Source organism: Poecilia latipinna, unplaced genomic scaffold (genome assembly GCF_001443285.1).
Source record: "Poecilia latipinna isolate Pla-1442-1.1 unplaced genomic scaffold, P_latipinna-1.0 Scaffold207, whole genome shotgun sequence".
NCBI classification, from domain to species: domain Eukaryota; kingdom Metazoa; phylum Chordata; class Actinopteri; order Cyprinodontiformes; family Poeciliidae; genus Poecilia; species Poecilia latipinna.
This window is the reverse complement of record NW_015112823.1, coordinates 123,504-144,992: the sequence shown is the minus strand read 5'-3', so window position 1 is coordinate 144,992 and position 21,489 is coordinate 123,504. Positions and strand designations below refer to the sequence as shown.

At 37.7% G+C, this 21,489-nt stretch overlaps 3 protein-coding genes and 1 long non-coding RNA gene across 6 annotated transcripts in view; 2 read left to right on the top strand and 2 right to left on the bottom strand.

The window, feature by feature from the left end:
- ampd3a (adenosine monophosphate deaminase 3a) overlaps positions 1-794 on the bottom strand; it is a 10,372-nt gene extending 9,578 nt beyond the window's left edge. The window contains exon 1 of the mRNA XM_015031418.1: positions 613-794. Coding sequence (XP_014886904.1) covers positions 613-682 — 70 coding nt within the window. The 5' untranslated portion in view covers positions 683-794. The remainder of the gene's footprint in view (positions 1-612) is intronic.
- Positions 795-4,935: 4,141 nt separating this feature from the next.
- Positions 4,936-7,351, bottom strand: adma (adrenomedullin a). The gene is made up of 4 exons (XM_015031417.1): positions 7,218-7,351; positions 6,530-6,632; positions 6,269-6,394; positions 4,936-6,153 (listed from the first exon to the last, which is right to left on the bottom strand). The coding sequence occupies exons 2-4, from the start codon at positions 6,622-6,624 to the stop codon at positions 5,877-5,879; spliced, it is 498 nt and encodes a 165-aa protein (XP_014886903.1). The 5' UTR covers positions 6,625-6,632; positions 7,218-7,351; the 3' UTR covers positions 4,936-5,876.
- Positions 6,576-7,987, top strand: LOC106946799 (uncharacterized). The gene is made up of 2 exons (XR_001424830.1): positions 6,576-6,665; positions 7,793-7,987. It is a non-coding gene; the product is annotated as an uncharacterized LOC106946799 (long non-coding RNA).
- Positions 7,988-10,768: 2,781 nt separating this feature from the next.
- sbf2 (SET binding factor 2) overlaps positions 10,769-21,489 on the top strand; it is a 112,557-nt gene continuing 101,836 nt past the window's right edge. For 2 of the 3 annotated variants that reach the window (XM_015031415.1, XM_015031413.1), the window contains exon 1: positions 10,769-10,933. In XM_015031415.1, coding sequence (XP_014886901.1) covers positions 10,879-10,933 — 55 coding nt within the window. In that variant the 5' untranslated portion in view covers positions 10,769-10,878. The remainder of the gene's footprint in view (positions 10,934-21,489) is intronic. The other variant, XM_015031416.1, reaches the window with a different exon arrangement.

Here is a 21,489-nt window from a genome sequence, read left to right as displayed (position 1 = left end):
TATCCTCTATATTGAACTTTTTTGTTTTCCCCCCAACCCCCCAATGCCCCCCCCCCCCAAAAAAAAAAAGAAAAAAAAAAACGTAAACATGTTCAGTGTCTCCTAGCAACAAAAGGTGAGAGAATATTTAACTGATTTGCACTTCTGAGATTTCCAGGCGAATTCAATTACAAATGTACTTCCTAAAATCAGAGGACGTGTTCGGGAGGTTCTACTAGATTCAAGGAGACAAACTGTGTTTAATGTGACCGACCAACTGCGCGATATAATTACACTCAAGAAATGACCCAGAATATTAAAGACACAGCAGACTTAGTTCACATCGAGAAAGTGCCTAAGTGAGTGAATGAAGTTTGGATAAGCTTTAAACCAAGAAAAACTTTAGCATATAAGCTTATGTAAAAAAGAAAGGTGGTGGCCGATATATATATCGGCCACCACCATATATATACCATATATATATACCATATATATCGGCCACCACTATATATATATATATATATATATATATATATATATATATATATATATATATATATATATATATATATATAATTTTTTTATTTTATTTTATTTTTTTATTTTTTTTGCTATCATAGTCATTTTTTTTACCTTTTCTCTGACAGGTCTTCTTCTTCTTCTTCTTCTTCTTCTTCTTCTTCTTCTTCTTCTTCTTCGTCATAATAAACTGAGAGTTCTGATTGCAAACGTTTAGCTGAACAACGTCCGGTTTTCGACCATGGTTACCGACAGCAAACGGCCGACACGTGAACGTTTGAAAGTTTTCAACATCCTCAGCAATGGTATATATTTAAGAGACATACATCACAAGTTTATTTAAAACGTTACTTCTTATGAGCCTTTAGAAGCTAGAGTGCTAGTCTTGGACATTTTCTTAAAATTCATAATGATTTTTTTAACTTAAGTCTTATTACATCTCATTGCCATATATTTGAAGTTAGACTAGAAGTTGCCCTTTCGCAGCACTTTTGGAGATTATGACTCTCATCTGAGAGGAGGAGTTTCTAGATGAGCTTTGTTTTCTTACTTCCAATCTACTTCATTAAGCTAAAATTATCACCCTGACATAGGAATATTTCAATTTATCTCAGTTGAACACCTCTCAACAACAGGCAGTCAGCACTATGTGTGAAGAAAAAAAGTATTTCTGTTACAAATCTATCTTGGTTAGTTTGGACAAAGATAATTAAACTTGGTTCTTGGATCTGTAAACGTTGCTAAAGATACTCCTAGCAATTGCAGTTTCTGTTTTAACATTGTGTAGTTACTTAGAGTTGAAACTTTACATTATTGTACAAAAGCGTTTTCAATTTGCACCAAAAATACCTACATACACCTTCTACAGGCTTCTCAAAATAGTTTGCTGTAGATTTGGACCAGTTTGTAAAATGCATTGCTCCCCAAAACATTGACTTTGGTGTGTGTAAGACACTGTCCATAATTTGGCAACAAATGGACAATGACTAGAAGAATGTTTTCGGCCGTTTGCTGTCGGTAACCAATAAACATCCACATTTAAAGTGTTAAAGTTTAGCCACAAAAACTGTCACAATGCCTTCACACTCTTTGATCAATAAAAATATGGACATCATATTCATTTGCACTCATTTCACATGCATCAATACTTTGTAGAACCTCCTTCTACTTTATAGAATCATTTTTTGCCAATTCTTTGTGAAGTACTGAACACTTAATCAGACTGGACAAAGAGTATATTGTGTACACAATTATTCAAGTCTTGCCATTGTTTTAAGTGGAATGTTTGATTCCCTCAAACACATGAACATACTTTGGTCTAAATTATTCCATTGTAGCTTTGTCTCAAGTCTTGTGCCACCCTCAATAAGTTTTCTTCCAGGAGTCAATTGCTCTATCCATCTTCCCATTACCATTATCCAGCTTGTTCTTGCTGAAAAGCAAGTCCAGAGGAATGTTGACCAGAGAACCTTCTTCCGCTTTGTTCGCTTCTTGTTCATACTGCTGACTGGAGTTCTTTTTGCTTTCTCTTAACAATTTCTTCAAGCTAATTTTTTTCAAAGACTCATTTTGACTCTGTGGTGGCATCAGCCATCTTCTGTGGTGTAGTTTGTTGGGGTAGCTGCTTATTTACAGCCCTGTCCTTGCAGGTCTCCTCAGCCCAATGCTGATGGTTGGAGACAGAAGAAATAACTTATCACTTTTAGACCTCATCTACCACCCTATGAAGCTGCAGCTGAACTCGAGCACTCCTTCAGCAAAGGCCTTCTGCATTCTTGGTGCACATTTATGTGAGATGTTCAAAGCTTGATTTATTGTTTTGTGACCTAACCCTGTTTCCACCTATCCTCAACTTTATCCCTGAGCCATCTGCCGTGCTTCTTGGTCTTCAAGATGATTACTAACGCAATAAGCCTTTAAGGCTTTCAGAGAACAGCTCAATGTATACATTTGGGTTTTAATACTTATTAGGTGACATCTCTGGGCAGTTGTTCCAGATTTAGTTTAGGAAGAGATTCTGCATACTCTTTTCATTCATTTTTAAAACACTGCAAGTACTGTATTCTTTTCTTCCTTCACATAAAAGCCTAAGGAAACGCATCCAACTTTGCAACAGTAATAGATCAAATGTTTAAGAAGAATTTTGGGTGTGAATACTTTTGCAAGGCTCTGCATCGTAAGCCTTAGCAGAGAAGATTAGACAGACTTGCGCTGCAGCATGAGTCCACCGCCACATATGTCTCCTCAGAGGACTCACATAATAGTGAGGCCATTAGCAGCAGTCCCCGATTTAGCCTCAGAAGTTGTTGAGATCATCAGGCTAATCCTCTCATCTGAGCTTATCACCGCACCTTAAGAGTTAGTCAGCGTCTTAGTCCTTCGCCTGTATCCTTTTGATGACAACATTATTGTCACATTTATAATTAATCTCCTTTCCTTTTTTATTCTTCCTCTTCTCATTGGATTCAACAAACACCCTACATGGGAGAGCAGAGACGTATTCCAGACTCAGAGGAGATATTTTAAAGCACTTTGTTCCTGTATTCTTTTTTTTTTTTTTTACTTTGGCACATATGTTTTGTTTTTACATTGTATGAATAAGCCAATATCCAGCGAGGAAAATTAGGCAATTGGTAATAGTCCTTTTAATATGCACTGTAGAATGAAAGACCAGCAGCTTAGCATGTAATAAGAGCTTTAATTCAGGTATTATTTTTTACCTCTTGACCCAGACTGCTCAGTTTGTTGATGTCGACAGTGCATCAATGGCGTCACAAGCTGATTGGCTTACTGGAGAAGTGACACCATCACATAGCTGGACAGTACATACAGTACATCCATTCATTCTATTCTTAGAGAGGTTTAACTTTGATAGCAATTTTTTTTTAATTCATTTACTTTCTGCTGTGTTTTTCCTAATTAGGGTGTTTGTCATTTGAAATAAATAAATTGGAAACAGAGTATCTGACCACTAGATGGCGCAATTGTTTTACTCCTTTACCTTATTTTGTTTTGCTTGGAGCAGTCATTTGATCTGTGTGGCAGATTGAGTCATTTTTGTCATAAAAAATTCCAACAAAGACTGAGCCTTTTAAATCTTTAAATAACAATTTTTACCTCAGTATTCAGTCTCATGCTTCACGAGTCAATACTTCAAAATGGTATTGAGTATTTTTCCTATAATGTCTCTAAAAATCATAGCATTTTGACAACCTGACTACCACTTGCATAAAAATCACATGAAAATCCAAAGGTTTTGGGCTGGAATGAAACATCTCTCAATTTTTTAATTTATTTTTAATATTGATGAAGTCCACAAAAATAATCACACCTTTAGTCCTTCTTGCATTTTTGTTCTATATCAAGAATTTGAAGTTTTGAATTTTTTAGTGTATGGAACAAATTTATCCCGATATGGAACGAAGATGCATGCAGTGAACCTAATTTTGCATACTTTTGCGAAAAACTAAATTGTGTTCATAATTCTCTGCATGAGAAAACTAGATTTGATTTAAGATGAACCTTGCATGGTCAATGATGCAATGCATTTAAATATAATTCAGTTTATGTTGAATTGCAAACGTCGTGCAAATCAGCAAGAAGACTCAAATATTGATTCTCATCTTTTTCTGTTCCTCGGTTAAAAGTTTGGTGGCGGTTCTTTCTGATCTGGTAACTCTGGAGGGCGCCAGAGATTGCATTTACATCTTAGAGCAGGATTTATGATTGCAACCGTGTCCTCACTGAGACATTTGTCTTAACCAATGATCTATCTGCTGATATTTAAGTTCTCCGGGTTTTATAGAGATAATCTTATTCAGTCATACTGGCATCGTTCCTTTTCTGCATAGAGCCATCAAGGTTTAAATTTAAGAAGAAAGACGACCTGACGCCTTTTGTTTTCCTGCATGCAGCAGAGTCTGCAGGTTATGTCATGCAATAATCGGTGGTCAGTAAATTTAAACTTTAATCCATCATATGATATAGGCTGTACTTTTGTTTGCTTCTACAATAGGGCGAGGTGATCTATGGCAAATGTGAGTTTCATCGTCTTCTGTGATGCTCTCACAGGAATGTTAGACCGGAACCCCCCATGTGAGACTCTTTGTGTCCAAAACCACGCACCATTGAATGCAGATGGATCTAAATCTTCAGCCTCCCCCTTGATGGCTTTAGGGCTGCTCTGTGGTGTGGGGCGAGCCAACAAATATGAGTGAAACTCATCCGGAATGTGCCCAGCACCCTGTCTGCCCTTCTGTTAGTGCCGATATGAGGAGACTGCGGGGGTCAGAAATGGGGGAATGTTGTGAGAGGAAGAGTTTAAGGGCTGGGGAGGAACACTAATGAGAACCTGTAAGACCTTAAGAGAGACCAGGTGTTCTGTGTTTTCCTCAAGACGATAGAATGCCCTAAAGAATAAGGGATGTCACAACAAGGTTTTAGATTTTGTATGCAAAAGTTTTATTGAATGACACAAATAAAATAAAATACATTTACAAATATAAAATAACATATATATAAAACACATCAATTTAGCACAGTTTGCAGAGGAATAATGACAAATAGCTACAATGCCCATATATATCTCTCTCTTTCTGTACAAAAATAGCTTTATATGCATAAGTACATTAATGTAACTTTTATATAATAATTAAATAAAGAAATTCATATATACACAAATATCTGCACTAAAAAAATAAGATTGCACATGTTTTTTTTTGTGTTTTTTTTTACAGACAAAAACATTTTCAAGTATAGTTAAATCCAGTATGGACTGGCACATAGCTCAAAGAATCTAAGGCATTTTCCCTTGTACAGTGTCCAAAACTTGATATAAACGGAGAGCATTAAAGCTCTTTAGGCATATTGATAGTGATATCTTTTCTTTTATGCTTCATTCTGCTTACGTTCAAAAGGAAAAGTGCAAGCCATTATTAGCAGTCTTATAGAACATGATGTAGTCCTTCGGGAATAGCACTTTTTAAAGTCTAGGCCATGAGGAATAAGTGTGTACAGCTCTAAAACGTTAATAGAGGGTTTCCTCTTTCAGGATGTGCCCACATGTATTTGCACTCATCCTTTTCCTCTGCCAGGCAGAGAACAGCACCTGTAGTTTGCTCCACACTGTGCCATCCAGTTTCTTTAAGCCAGCTGTTTGCAAACTCTAGTCCACTGAGTCGCGAGGCTCAGGCATCCCAGAGCCGCGGCTGCATCCAGAATCACTCTGACTCAGTCCTCCTGTCTGGAACAAATGCACTGGAGTGTACTTGGCATGAGTCTTAGGCATTTGGAGAATTTCAAAGCCAAGCAGAAGGGGACACAAGCTGGATAGTCCAGCTCCCTTGATTTTGCTCCCAAGTCCTCTTTCAGAGTCCTCCTCATGTCCTTCTGAGCAGAGCTTCAAGCTTGTGAACTTGCGAGTTGTTCAGACTCCACACGGGTCTCAACCTGCCCTCCTCCATCCTCAGGGAGATTTGCCTCTCTGGAACAGATCTGCGCCTCCGGCCATATCCGTGAGGGCTCATTTTGTTAATAGGGACGCTGGTCTTCAGCTTATTGTCTTTGAACTGTTGTACACGATGTGCCAGGACGTGCACCGAGCAGGTACCCAGGGCACAACCTGCGGACCTCTTGGTTCGGATCTTAATGTCAGTGCTAGAGACAGAAGGGAGACAGGACATTAATCCATGCTGTTACTTAATAACTTTTTAAGAATAACCTGATCAGATTAGGTGGTTGAACTTTTAGGATTGGATAATTCATTTCTTACCTGGAATGTGGCAGCAAGATATCCCTGATGTCCTCTGGTCTGACAAAGTTTTCAGATTTTGCTGTTTTCTGTACTGCGACGGTTTCAAGATCCCGTCTCAATCTGCTCCCAAGCCATATGCTTAGTCTGCAAGAGAAGAGAGGGGGAAAAACTCCATTAGTCTTGGAATGACTTATTCTTGGCAGCTAACGTCTGCCAAAGACTTAACAGAGTTGAAACATTATTATTATTACTGCATGAACTGATTTAATGTTAACTCACCTTTTTTTCAACTCGGGATTCACCTCAAGTTCCACACAGTGTGCTACTGAAGCCAGCAGGCAGCAATAGAGGAAGGAGTGGAAGATCGTTTTCATTTTGGCTCCTGTGGAAAGAGAGGGAGAGAGAAAAAAGTTTGGTAAGTTAAACAGTTATGGTGGGATATAATATTTAGCTGCACAAATTTCCGTTCTGTCCCTTTCTGCATGAATAAATACCACATTAAGAATTCCACCAAGAACCACTATTTTGTTTTCTTACACAAGAGTCCAAAAGCCAAGTTATTTGCATATATCATTCATTTATTTAGAAAGTTAAGCTAAGGTCAGAATTTGCTCGGTTAAGCAATTCTGTGACCAAGCTTTGGGCCCCTGGCCAGTAATTTGAAGGACATGGTCTAAAATAGACTCAGCAGAAGTCCAGAAAAACTTGCAAATCATAACAATTTCACTTACAGCATCTAAAAACAACAAATGATGTGTTAATACTGTTGGATGCTTGACAGCCTGCTGGCAATTCCTACACAGACCCACACACATTAGGAGCTGAACTGCTTATATAACCAGGCAGATAACCTGTTCTTGTCTCTACACTTGTGCCTTGACCTCAAAAAGGAGCAAGGATAAAGCCATCAGCTGGCAGCACGGCAAACCACAGCAATATGAGTTCTTTTAAAGCAAAGTGCACATACCTGTAGTTCAATTCAGATAGGCGAGAAAGTTCTTCTTCCAAAGTCAGCAGTGAAAGAATACTCCACAGGTATTCTCCAGGTTGCTTTTGCTTCTGTAAGGCAGCTGTGTCACTCTGCTATTAGCCTCTATGCACCAGACCGGCGGCATTTATAGCGGTCTCCAAGTGGGAGGGGCTCGGTGATCGACAGGCGCAACTCCCCCACTCCATTCAAAGCACTTAACTGCTCTGCTGTTGTTCATGTTCAGCAACAAGGGGTGGGGAATAAGTGTAGGAATGACAATTAAAATCATATGTTTAACAAAACTTTAAAGAAAAGACATGAAGAAATCCCGTGCTGCCATTGTATCCTGTTTTCGTTATTTTAGTTAGTCATAACCTAATTTTCTATCCACTCTTATATAATGAAAATAAAAATAAAAACATGAGTCAAACACAACACTCAGATAAGGATGCAAGATGTTTGTCCCAGTTTCTTTTCTGTGCATTACAACTAATAATAGCCAAACTTTCATATTGTTATATTTAAACTCTAAGGTCAGATATGCCAATTCTTTTTGTTTATGCTCTTCTCAGTCTCTCCGGCAACAAAGAAAATAACTTTAAGGAATGTTCCCATCCTCGGCTTTCCAAGGCACTCCCCGACACTGTGAAGTTCCATGTGAGACTGGAAACCCAGACGACAATGAATCCGAGACAAGCATTGAGTTACTGATTAAATATAATAAGCATGTCCAGCTGTAAATACAATAAACTCTATATTTGTTTGGACACGGCAAATATTGACTTTGGACCCATTTGGAAGGTTTAAAAAAAATTAAATGGAATTTTACAATTATAAATCTAATCTGAGCTTGAATAACAGCCTGTGAGGTGTGTGTATATATATAGATGTTAAACAATTAGAATACACTTTTACATAAATCTAGATGGTGATGACTGAAAAGAAATCCGGTCAGTTTTTATGACTTTTTTTTTTTTTTTTACTCCATTACATGACCAAACTTGTGTTTTATGCTAAAGATACATATTTGAAAGTGGCACAGAATGTAGGAAATTACAAATTGGAGCCCCAAAAATGTGAACTTACAGTGATTTTTGCTATGCAGAAAACTATAAAACCCAGAAAGAACATGTGCCAACACATGTGTAATGTCACACATAGTTTAGGAAATGCTGTAAAAACCAGAGGAAAAAAACACTTGGTTTGAACACTACAGAAATTCCAGTGTAGAAATATCCTCAAGGCAGGGGTGCAGAGAAATCTTTCAATTTTGATTTTGCTTTCACTTTCTTTAACTGTGAACAAATGTACATGAAACGAGGTTTGCTCCACAGTTGACATTCCTCTGTGGCATATCAAGACCCCTTATTCACTTCCTAGTATGATAATGAAATCCTTATGAGTTTATTTATATTCTCATGCGACCCCATTCCGCTGGTGGTGTCATATTTTTAAACTCCAGAAAAATACATAAATGGCAAACACATGTGTTTTCAAAAAAGAAAATGTTTTGTAAGCACTTTGTAATGCTAACTGGTTCCAGCGGATCAGTAATCCCCTCAACAGAGTTTACGACTAGAGATGGTGCAATCGTTACAACAAAATTCTTCTGTTGCCTTTTGGCTCCTTATATAGCAATCTTTCCCCTTCATTTGTGAAGATGAAGTTTGAGTTTGACAGGTTTTGTGCCACCTTTTCGTTTACATCAAGAAACATCAAGAGGCGGATTCGTGATTATTGTAAACCTGTCATCTAATTTTCCAAGATAAACCCAGTTGTCTTCTGTGTTTTTCTGTCTTTTCTTGTGGATTCAAATTCTTTAGGGCCTTTATTTTTGCCTTACTAGCTAACAAAGTCATGTGCAGGAATCTAGAAAATTTAGAAAGCCATTGAAAACACAGACGGCAAGTGAGGGATATCGCTTGCTGGGTTCCTGCTATTGTTGCTGGTTTGTCTATTTGTCTCACACACATGAAGTAATCCCCACGTGCTATACCCTGTGACAGGTTGTCCTGTTTTCAGTCCTCTCCAATATTTTGTTCTAACTCCAGAGTTTACCCTCCTTCATGAGTGTTCCACAAAGGAATCATTTGTTTTTGTTTTGTAGAACTTGCAGTAAATTGAAATGATTTGGTTCAGAAAAAAAAAGTTTTGTTGGAGAACAGTGACTTTTAAAGATGTTGCTTCATAATATACCTAATGTGGATTGAATGCTCTTAGCAATATTTTTTTTTAATGATTTTAATAAAATTAGAGATGCTGAAAGATACCTTTTAGGTGTTTTTTTTTTTATTTTTATTGGTCATACCTACAAATCAAATACGCTTAAGCAAATGGCTAAAAACATCATGCAATATTGACCTATGTAAAAGCTCGTGCCTGAGATTACTTCTGTACAGACTGATTTGCTTTGTTTAAGTAAGGTTTGGAATTGCACTCAGGGTTCATACATAGTTTGGAAAGATGTGACATTTGATTGAAGTATTTTCCTGGTGTGGATAAATAAGGAAAAGGCTATATATTATGAAAAACAATATCTGCATTTACAAGAAATCTTCCGTCCTTCTGCTCGCCTTTTTCTTTGTCAGATTTACAAATTAAATGTACATATTTGAACTGTCCAAAGAAAAGAAATTAGTCATCTGACAATTTCATCAAAGAAAAAAAAACACATTAATCAACAATGTCTTGGTGACAGTCATGTACTGCCAACAAAAGAACTTCAGATAGATATATATCACAATGTTAAACATTGTGGAAAAACTGTTATCCTTTGGTTGTTACCAATTCTTCTGCACTCTTTAAGCAAAAACCCAGTGATTGCTTTGCCATATTAATGTGGCAGTATTAATCATGTTGATGGTTCATTGAAATTTGAAGAATCTTAGTTTTGATTTGTGCAGTTTCTTGTAGGTCTCATTTATAGCAAACCATAAAAGGCTGTGATAGATGAATCTATTTTTTTTTTTAATTTTATGAATATAACAGTGCACTTGTTTATGATTTGACCATTTTCTGCTTTCTGTAGACATGAACAAAAGTCTATTGTGTACAGTTTTAAAAAAAAATATTAATAAATAATAAATATTTGAGGCAATAAGCAAAGGACAAAATGCTGTAAAGGTTAGATAACTTATTTATATTGCTTACATTACAGTCTTATTTTAATATTTATTTATGTCAAAACTGGATTTGTAATAGGCTATTTATGCAGAACTTAATTTCTGTGTTTCCCCTCTTCCTAGTAAAATACGGTATCTTGGAACTGGTTCTTCTACTAGCTCTTGAAAAGCCCTCAAAGCCGCCAGCAAATTCGAGATTGTTTCAGGCAGGAAATGAAATCCCACTGCTCACTAAGATTAGAATAACAATTCCCGTGTGGCTGCTGCACATTTGGTTGTACTGGACGTTAATCATGTCGTTTCCTAAAGGATATTTTATTACTATTGTTATTTTGGGGGAAAAAAGAAATAAATAAATAAAAACAGTCAGTATTGGATACAGTGATGTGTTTGTAAACTCAAAGGGCCCACGCCCATGGATGTAGCCCCACTCCCGCACGCAAGCGCAGTGACACTCCTTCTGTCAAACATGGCTGTTCTTTGGAAGGAGGAAAAATGCTGAATTGTGTTGGTATTTCTCTGGAAAAGCAGCAGAAATGGCTAGGTTGGCTGACTATTTCACTGTCGTCGGATACGACCAGGAGAAAGCCGGTAAGTTGTTTGCGGTCGCGGACTGAGCGGAGCTCCGCTGATCCAGGCCGTGTGTCTGTGTGTATGATGATGTTGATGCTACATAGCATTAGCCACACGGCTAAGGCGAGACAGGGAAACACTTTCTTTTTCTCCCATTAGCAGGCCAGATGTCAGAAACCACTCGGAGGGGCGTGGGTTCACACATTGTGTTAAATCAGTGGAGGAGGTGGTGGTTCATTAGCGAAGGATGTGATATTTGACTCGGAGCAAGTGAAACTTTTTTTTATGGGTTTAAAATCTGTCACATCCTGCCCTGTTGATCCACTGATCCAGCGCCCGTTAACGGGAAAGCTGTCCGTCCGCAGCTCCGATTTGGCCATATAAGTTCAAGTCTGGCTCCTCCCTTATCTATTTGTTCAGTGAGTCAAGCTAGGGCATTATTATTGATAACTCATTTGTGGTTTTGTAGCGTAAAGCTATGCTTGCTATTTATAGATCTATTTTTATCCACTGCAGTCCTCGGTCATTTATTGTGTCATTTTTCAGTGGCGCAACAAAGGGGGGCGCAGGGGGGTAAAGAACCCTTTAGGTTTTGCTGAACCCTTCTCTTCCCAGGCAGACTTGAAAGGATAATATGGTTTTAATTTTAATTTAAGAAACAACAGAACGCATGGAGGTACATTAGCAGAACATCCAACATACTTGTGGGTCACAGCAAATGTCACCAGAGGGAGCATTGATTAAATGTTTGACTTAAATTACATTGAGACCTGCTGTAAGTTTTGTCCCACCATCACAAAAACATTCGACATTGTTTTGATATCATCATGAATTTTTCAGCAGAAAGTAATTGAGTTTACCAAACATTCTCCATTCTTTGAGAATTTAAAATAAAAGCCTCATAATTGACTTTTTAGTAGAAAATGTTATTATAAGGCATACTTATTACAGTAGAATATATAGAGATAACGTTTTGCTTGAAACAAAAATACATTTTGTTATTTTTTTTTTCTCCGAGCCACAAAAATTAGGATTTAAATTATTTCCATGATGGCATCTGGATATTTTGGGAACTAATAAGCTATGTACATATGCATCAATAAGGTGATTTTTGTTATATAGATATCTTCAATTAATTCACAGGTACTTAAGTTGATTGATCTATATAAAACATAGTTTTGTTTAACTAAAAGTAATGGAAATAAGTAAGCAACGATTGGTATCGGTACGCTTACTTAACATTAGCCTTGGATTTGCTGATAGCAACATTCCCACTGGTAGTCCTAATTTTGTCAGTCTTAAATAAAAAAAAAGCTATGTATTATTTTCATTTGTGAGCTTCTTCCACCATCTTCTACATCAGTTTGGAGAATTTGTGTATTCCAGTATTTTTAGCATCTTTTGCATCTACCCAGAGAGACTGAGTTCATCAAATATATTTTATTGTATACTGCTGTTCTCAGGGTAAGACAATGGTTGCTGATATGACGGTAAACAATCCAACCAGGACAATATCTGGTCACCCCATTAAACACTTTTTGGATCCTGTCTTGATTATTGATTTATTTCTGTTTGTGTGAAGAGTGCTGGCTGCAGTGTTGCACTGCTGCAACAAAACGCAATTCTAGAACCAGAGTTTTACTCTCTCCGCTGGGGGTTAGCAGGGGGACAGGAAGCCCCTCATGCTTAAACTTACATGTTATTTCTCAAGTCCAGAATCACATTCCTTTCATCGAAAGACAGGAAGCAGCTTTGCTCACATTAAATCATTCATAGATAAATGGATTAAAACTTTTTTTTAATTTTCTTTTGGCACAGTTCTCAAGTTAGGGCTGCTCATTTAGTGAATTGCCTGTTTCTGAAACAGCTTAAAGCTTTGCTATTTATTGCCAAATATTGTCTGCAGAAAGTAAAGACATTGGATTAATTTGCCTAGCTTCTTACAGTGGCACCTGTTCAGCTTCATGCCTGCTCTGGGCTCGTTGAATGCGCTGTCACCTCGCTACGCTGCACACATTAGGTAAACAATACCTTTCATTGGCTGAGTGCATCCCAGCATCCACTTAGATAAGCATGTGCTCGAGAGACAGATTGTTCCCTGTGTTACCAGAAAAATCTAACTAGATTAAAATTTAGACAATTTAAGGAAGAGACAGCGATGTTGTTTTTCGTCTTCTCCGCACTCTCAACTAAAGATCGACTTAGTGAAGATCTGTCATCACAGATGGAAGTTGATAAGGGATCTGAATCTCCTCCTGAAGAGTAATGGCGTTCCCTGGCTCTTTACTGGATATGTCTGTTTGCAGTTATGTATTTTCTCAGAGTAGTTGCTGTTTTGGCTCAAGGTTGCAGAGATGCTTTGCCTGTTGTGAAAAAAATCTGATGAGTTAAAAAATGTCTCAAATGCATGCCTTATTGAAGCCACGCACGTTTCAGTGGTGCAGGGTTGTTGGTCTAGACAACAGACTTCTTTTACGTCTGTCCCGACTTGCTCGTTAACTTAAAGCAGCAGCAGTCCCTACGTGGCTCACCACTGAGCCTGCCGTTCCATCCTGACTTCTGCTCCACTGGCCTGACCCAGTTCTCACATTTGGATCGCTGTGAATAAGGCTTAAGGTTGCAATCTGTTCACAGTCAGAGGATACGGTTCACACCTTTTGTGGTGATGAAGATTCTCGCCACCTGTCACAAGATGGGAGTAAAAATAAAGGCACACACAGAAGAGACGGTGGGAAAGTCTATAAACAAGTGTGGCTGTAATAGAAAAAGTACATCCAGACCCATTTTAATATTTATATTGTTCTCTTCCTTGTCTCTATGCAGTGAACATAAATCCACAGTGTACAACTCCAGAAATATTTCTGTGGCCCAGAAATGAATGAATGAATAATGTGTGAAACAAAATGCTTTGTTGATCATAATAAAGAGGAATGTGATCAGTGAGGTGGGTTCACTGTGAAATCGGCGCAGTGTCCTTCCCACTTGGAATAGTTTCCACAAGAAATGTTGGAAAACTCTTCAGAACCCACACTGTACTCTGCGTTTATCCCTTCTGCAACGGGGAGCTGTTTTTCTGTACTGGCATAACTTTTTATATAGTCTGGCAAACGGTTTCGTGAAAATTGCAATTTTCCAAGTAAAAAAAAAAAAAGAAAGTCAGACCAGCTTATTTTCTAACGGTTTATTTGGAGGAAATCAGCACTGTTTTATTGATTCAAACTGCTCATTAAATCCACTTTGCAGATGCTGTGGACAGTCTCGGCTTTGTGGAACTTCATTGTCTGGATCTTGTGGTCTCAACTTTGGGATTTACTTATGTAATGCAGCACAATTTTGCAAAAATATTATGAAATTCAAATTTCAAATGAACAAAAAAAAAAAAAAACATCCATCAGCAGCAGCTGTGTGGAATGGGATGTGTGCATGTTAAGATGTCGATTTGAAAGTGTCAGATGTCCTGTTGCTTCCCAGCGTGTTTGCATATCAGTAAGTGTCTTTCAGAGCATTATTGTAATAGTCGTACCAACAATGAGTTCATGCAAGGTCTCGCCCTTCAGAACTGTGGGGAATGAACTGACCGTCTGTTCAAACTTCTCAAAGAGAGTTAGTGTGTTTTTTTTCTAGCTGGCTAACTTGGCACACCCACATGGGAAGTGCTTTTGCTTAAAAGGAAATCTTTACATAAACTAAAAGTTAATGTTCATGTTTTTATCTGCCACTTTTGCTCACTTGTTTGATCTGGATGTATTTAATAAATGCTATAGACACATCATAATTATATTATTGCTTTTGTGGCTTGTTATGATGTCTGGCTCTGCAGACTTGTTTGCAGTACAAGCTCCCATTGATCTGCTCTGGTGGGAGGTCCATAGTTTTATGACCCGTATCTTTTGTATTAGCTTAAGTCATGTATGACTCTCAGTCTGTTGGCTTCATTCTGACATAATAAATAGTCTGTTTAGTTCTGCTGCCTGCTCAGTTTATCTGCATCGCATAGACCTGATGAAATAATTAGATATTTATTGCATGATCCTTCGCTAATTGCTTCAAGAAATATTTTTTTCGACATTGAGATAAGCTAATACTTTTGGATTTGAGAAAATATGCAAAGCGCCATCGTCTGATATCATTTTAATCACTATGTCTTAAAGCTATGTTATTGTGCTGAGGGGGCCAAAAATCATACATTAAATAACAAAGTTTCAAACTCGGTTAAACGGTCTCTTAAAGTAAACATTGCTGGGGTACTGTTAGCTCTTGTAACAGCTGGAGACTTTATTGTTCCGACATTGGATCGTCAAGTGCTGCCATGTGTTATTGTTGGCTGTGTGAATTATTATATATTTAAATAAATTTGTGTAGTTTGTCTTGCTTTTATTGGTAATAACGTAAACATAGCGAAAGTGGGGCTTTCTCAGTGCTTATTAGTTGAGGTTTAACCTCTCGGAAGAAAATAAATTGTGCAATCCTCTTGAGGAAAATTCACATTTTTAGCTTTTTGACAATTTACAGACTTATTTCAGCTTGTAGCCCCAATACATTATAAGCCACTTTTCTCAGTTTTCCAGTGTGGTTAGCTATAGGTTGCAGGGACCATCCATTTATTTAAAAATGTAGTAAACAACATACTATAGTCATGATTTGGAGGGGAAAATCAAGGCTAAACACCTTTTCTTACCCTGCAAATGTCATATTTTCTCGTTTCCCACGTGCATGTATTGTATGATGGATACCTGTTAACATATTGATAGATTCATGAAAAGTTCAGTGATTGATATGGGCAGATTTGAAATTTGTAGACATTTGAAATGGCAGATTTGAATGCTCAGTTTATCTGCATTGCATAGACCTGATCAGGTCATCAGATCTATGCGATGTGAATTTCAGATTACCATACTGTCTCTTTGTTCAGCATCAGCAAGGATTTCTGCAAATTACTTTCAGGTGGCACTCTTTTGATTTTACCTCAATTCACAGGTACATTATAATGAATCAGAATATTCACTGAAAAATTATTTCAAGTTAGGTGTGTAATATATGCACAGTATCAAACGAATCAGTGTTTTTCTTAGTAAATTTATTTGTCTGTTGCATGAAGCATAAAATTTTTCCAAGATGTCAATAAAAACTCATACAGTCAATACATACAAAGAAATCAGACCATAATTTAGGGTTGCAAAAAATGCTGCAAAATTATTGTAATTCTGGCATTGCTGCATGCAGTACGCATATATATTGCAAAGAACTACAGAGGGCAACTAGTGTTAGCTAATGATTAAAGTACCCTCCATTCAGGCTCTCCACGCCTCTAATATTTATTGTGACACAATAAAGATCAGCAGTTTAGCAGTTAAACAATTTAACTGCTGGACACTATCTAGAAACAAGTGCTTCAATAAAATTTTGTTGTTGAGATAAACAAAAAAAAAAACTTTATTGGATAGACTACCCCATTATCTGGGATATATGTTTACTATAAACTCAAATTACACAAACATCGAGACTTTAAATAAAGTGTCTATTTATTGCAAGTCCTATCACTATTGCAACATTCCCCAACATTATTGCAAGTTCTCTTTATTTTGTGAACATAAAGTTATGTGTAGTAAAATACAATGGGAGAGGGAAAAGTACTGAACATGTGAAGTAAGGGAGACAAAAAGTCATGGAAAATTATAACACCAGCTGAAATCTTTCAGGAATTGGAACACAATCCTGCCACTTAGTGCACATTAATATCAGCAGGTTCTGTCCAGTGTCAGTGTTTTCCAACTCTGTTCCTCAAGGCACTCTGCATGTGTCCTTGCTTTTTAACAGGCCTGATTTGGATCATTGCACTTCAGCAAAAGCTTGTTAATCAGCCATCAATTGAAATCATGTGGATTGAAGCAAGGAACCACCTAAAACTTACTGGATAGTGTGCCTCCAGGACCAGGGCTGGGCTTGTAAAATGGCGTCTCATTACCAAGGTGTTGCATAAGAAACATCTCATAATTGGCAAAGTCAATCAGCATTCTTAAAACTTTTGTAACATTATTGTGCAAAACACTTGTGGCATTGGTTACCAAGGAAGGTTTCAGTGAAAACTTTCCACTTTCCATAATCTGAAAGTGGAAAGGAAACCATGACACCATATCCTAACCATGGCCAGCAACTCCCTACAGGGTTTCAGACAGAGGATTCAAATGGTGACAGAAAAAAAGGGAGAGAGAAGCAGCTAAAATGGTTCAGCTAATCACCTGACCTAAACCTATAGATCAAATTTAGAAAGAAGGGGCTGAAAATACCTTGCACTTTGAAAAGGGTTGATATGAAAGAAAAGGCCAGAATAGCTTATGGGCAATGCAGGCTGCTAGGCTCTCCATACAGGAAGTATCTTGAAGTTGTCATCTCCAAGACAGGCTCATCTACGAAATAATTAATTTTCAGTGAATGTGTTCAATACTTTTTCCTTTCAATGTGTATCTGTGCATGTGTGGACTAGAAGGGTCGTCGCCACTCTTTGGTGGGAATTTATTGTCAGTGGCCCCTTAAGAAAAATAGTAAATTGGTTATGTGTGTAGTTCTGACTTTTCTTCTCCATTTCAAGCATTTAAAGAGGATTGATGGATCATACAGTTATTGCTTTTATTCGCTGTGTTTTGTAGTTTTAGGCTTTTTGGTGAGAAACACTCAGATTACAGTGGAGCAGTTTCTTCCTCTTTGTTTAGGCCAAATTGATATGAAGGGGAAGTCCACTGACTTCTGTTACTTTAGTCACATCTCTCTATAAGGTACATTACAACCAGAACATGATGGTGTTTGTGGTAATGCAAATTATCCCAAAGTTCATGGCAGGAAACATTTCAGTCATAATAATTTTAGAAGTGGAATATGACATTCGGGATGCTGTAAGAAGCACTTTTCAAGGCTTTGCATCATTTGTTCAACCAGTCACTCTGACCTTTTTATTGTTCCAGTGGGTTTTCTGCGCAACAATATCTAGATCTTGATCATTGTTCCAGAATGAAATCTGAATAGACTCACCCTGATGTGTTTTGGTTTTCCTCATGCATTTGACCGGGGCACGACTTCACGGTTCTGTCCTGGTTTTTACATATTTGACCTGCAGTCGTAATTCGAAGCCTTGAAGCTTCCTGATGTTTATGATGTCATCACTTAGTTAATCTCCAGTACCATTTGCCATGCAAACTATGTTCTGTTTCATCCTTTGCATATCATTTAGTGGACAACCAGTTTGGTTTTCCATTTGGACTACAAGCGAGTCCAAATGGGTTTCCCCAGATCAAATCAGATGCTTACAATTGCTCTTACTATTAAATTGAAGAATTTTATCCACTTCAGTTTTTCTTGTGTTCATGTCAACCCACACTTTCAGAACCAGAAAGTCCAACAGAACAAGTTGCTAAATCAGTACCAGAAATAAATTTACACGGATTCCTTTTTTTGATGGATTTTCTCTCTATGTTCAATCAATCTTAATAATCTGGGATCTAAAAAATGTGGAGAGGCAATATCTGTCAATTTGTTCCAGCATAGTCCACCTGTGTGCATAACTGGGCCAAAATCAGGTTAGGGGCTGACGTCCGTATTACGTAAACTGGCAGAGTCCACTGGGGGCCTGTCCATATATGGTGAAGAGACGATGTTGGCTGATTTAATCAACCACAACAGGTGTTAGATAAATCAGGAAGATAAACTGATTTATTTTTTTTTTCTTTTACTGCTATAATCAAGAAAGATGAAGAACTTTTCCTCTGTGGGTTTTTCACTTGCGCTTGAAAATATGCCACATCACGCAATTTAGAAATAAATTATTAGATTTATTCAGCCCGAGTCAAATATGTGTGTGTTGACTTGTGTAAGTAGAGCTCTATTCTTCAACTTTGTCCAAGTCGGAAAATAAGCAGTGCAATCGAAAGCACCTGTTGAAGATGTCTTCATTTAAATGCTAAGACTCTCAAACAAGAATCAGATTTTTTAAAACATTTTATGTGATATTTAGGGAACATTTATATGGTTTTCTTTTCTTCTAATTTGCACTGTTTAACTGTACCAAGCCCTTCTATATCCTGTCAGACTGTTTTTTTTTTCCTTTTAAACATCTGTCATTGCTTTCAACAAGTTTCGTTCTTGTTGTTTCTGTATCTTCTGCCCATAAGAGGAATAAATAAACAGGATTATTATTTTTTTTTTGCACTTCATCCCCCTTTGTTTCTCGCTGGCGGATGTGCAAATTAGCATGCTTCTTTTTCAGGTCTGGATTCCATTATCCTCTCTTATGGGGGTTCTTTATAGTTATCATGGGGGTAGTGTTTGAAAGCGGGGCTTGTTTTTTAATACATGAGTGCAGGCTTGTGGAATGTGAGGAATTTTGTCATTTAGTTTCATCTGTGGTTGAAAATTAGAACAGGGAGCACTCAGTCCATATGTGTTTAATTAGAGGAGCTGTAAAGAGCCAAAACATGCAATGGTCAGACAGATTGGTGTCCTGCTATCACCGTGCCATATTTGGACGTGTTCCACTTGACTAATCTGATGAGCAAAACAAGACCAACAGTGCCGTGAATAGCAATTTTTTCCCGCGTTTTTGTCATTGTGATAATTTTTCAGATAATTAAACACAATTTAATATCACACAACGATGACCAGAGTGAATGCAGAATAAGGTTTTCAGTTCAGATAATTAAAATTATCACAGGACATCAACGAGCTTTGTTAATGGAGGAAAAAGCTGTTACAGGAAATCTGCTTAACGTCCGTCATTGGAGGCTACGCTAATTAGCTTGAGGATTCACAACAGGCTCTGTTGTGGGGATGGAGGTGTAGTGCAGCAGAGCAAGTGGAAGGGTGTGAGCAGCGCATACATGAGCATGATTGACAGTGCTAAGACCCTCCTCCAGACTCTGATTGGTTGTTTCAGACTGGGTGTTGTTTTTCTGCAGGACGACAGGGAGAAGGCAGAGGAGCTGGATTTATTTTTCTTCCACAGATTAATTTATATTATACTGTCATGACATAGTGACAGTTTTAACAAATATATAAATAGAATATGTTTTATAAAAGTTATCTACTGTACTTTAAGGCAACATAATTTTAGAATAACAAATTATCGAGGGTTAAATAATAAGTATTATGATTAAAACCTTCCTGAATTTGCTACGAAGGTTTAATTTTTTTATTTTTTGAAAAAATAAAAAATCTTTTCTTTGAATTGGAATTTTCTTTGCAAACTTTCAGAATCCAGGATCCTTTAGTAATCCTGGATTAACTACAATTGTTCTTTGCATCCCAGTTGCTGGATTTTCTTCAGTTTATGCCACCCTGTGTTAAGGATATTGGATCTTGGAGCTTTGTTGTCTAGCTTTTGCCAGCCTAGTTGAGCTTCTTACTAAAATGAAATGTGTTTTGTTTGTAGGTTTATGTTTCTGTGCGAATCGTAAATATTTGAGTTGACCGAAAGAGTGAGCGCAGGAATGTATGTTCACGATTAAACCAAGGGGATCGCAAACCTTAGGCCTTCGTGGTGATTGATGATTCGCCCTCCCATGTGGAGTTCCAGGTTTCAAGGACCCGTTGACAGCAGGCCTGAGGTACCTTGTTTCATTCTGTTGATGTGTAGCTGCTCGACTTCCGGTTGTTGTGGCAACTCTGCCTCCCCTCTGTGTAGAATCTAATCTCTGTTCGTACTGTAACACGTGGACTTCATAAGGAAACCTGCTGGGAGATTGCTGCATCATAGCTTGTACTGAGTTATGAGTGCTAAAAAGTTCTCAGCGGTCAAGCATCCAGCGCCAACAGTGGATATGTAACACTTACCATGGTGTCCTGATTTATGACTAAAAAGCCTTGACCGGTGCTAACGCCTGGCAAAGTTGCACATGGACGTTTACTTAAGAGGCTGATGTTTCAAATATTACACATGATGGGTAGATTTTTTAAAGCAGCAATTTGTACAAAACTTGCCAACACATTAACTTTTTTAATAATAAGCAACCTGCAATTGTTTGTCTTGCAATGACATAAATACAGCTGTTAGAAATATTAGATTTTCCAACTGGCCAATTATATTATTGATATTCATAAGGTTAATACCTAATACTATGATATTATGCGAAGTAGTCCAAGGATTAAGCAATTGCAATATCCAACCAGTAATCTTGCAATAACGGTTGTGATTTGATATATTGTGAGGCTCTAATGCAGGGGTCCCCAAACTACGGCCCGCGGGCCGGATCCGGCCCGCCACGTCATTTTGTCTGGCCCCCTGAACAAAGCCCGATCCGGCCCGCCTGCTCATACCAGAGAGCATTCAGTGTTTTTTCATATATTGTATTTTCCGGTTTATATGTGGATTTTTCTTCAACCACCAGGGGGCTTTTGAGCAAATGTGAAACTTACTTTCCCTCAATGGAATATATACTCGTCAGTCACCGTTTCACTCACGGTTTTTTCCATTTGCATTCTGGGTAAAAATCTATCCAAAAGTGTCGTCGTCTCCTCCCCCCCCCCCCCCCCCCCCGGCGCAGATTTTTTTTTTTTTTTTTTTTTTTATATAAAAAAAACACCCCCCC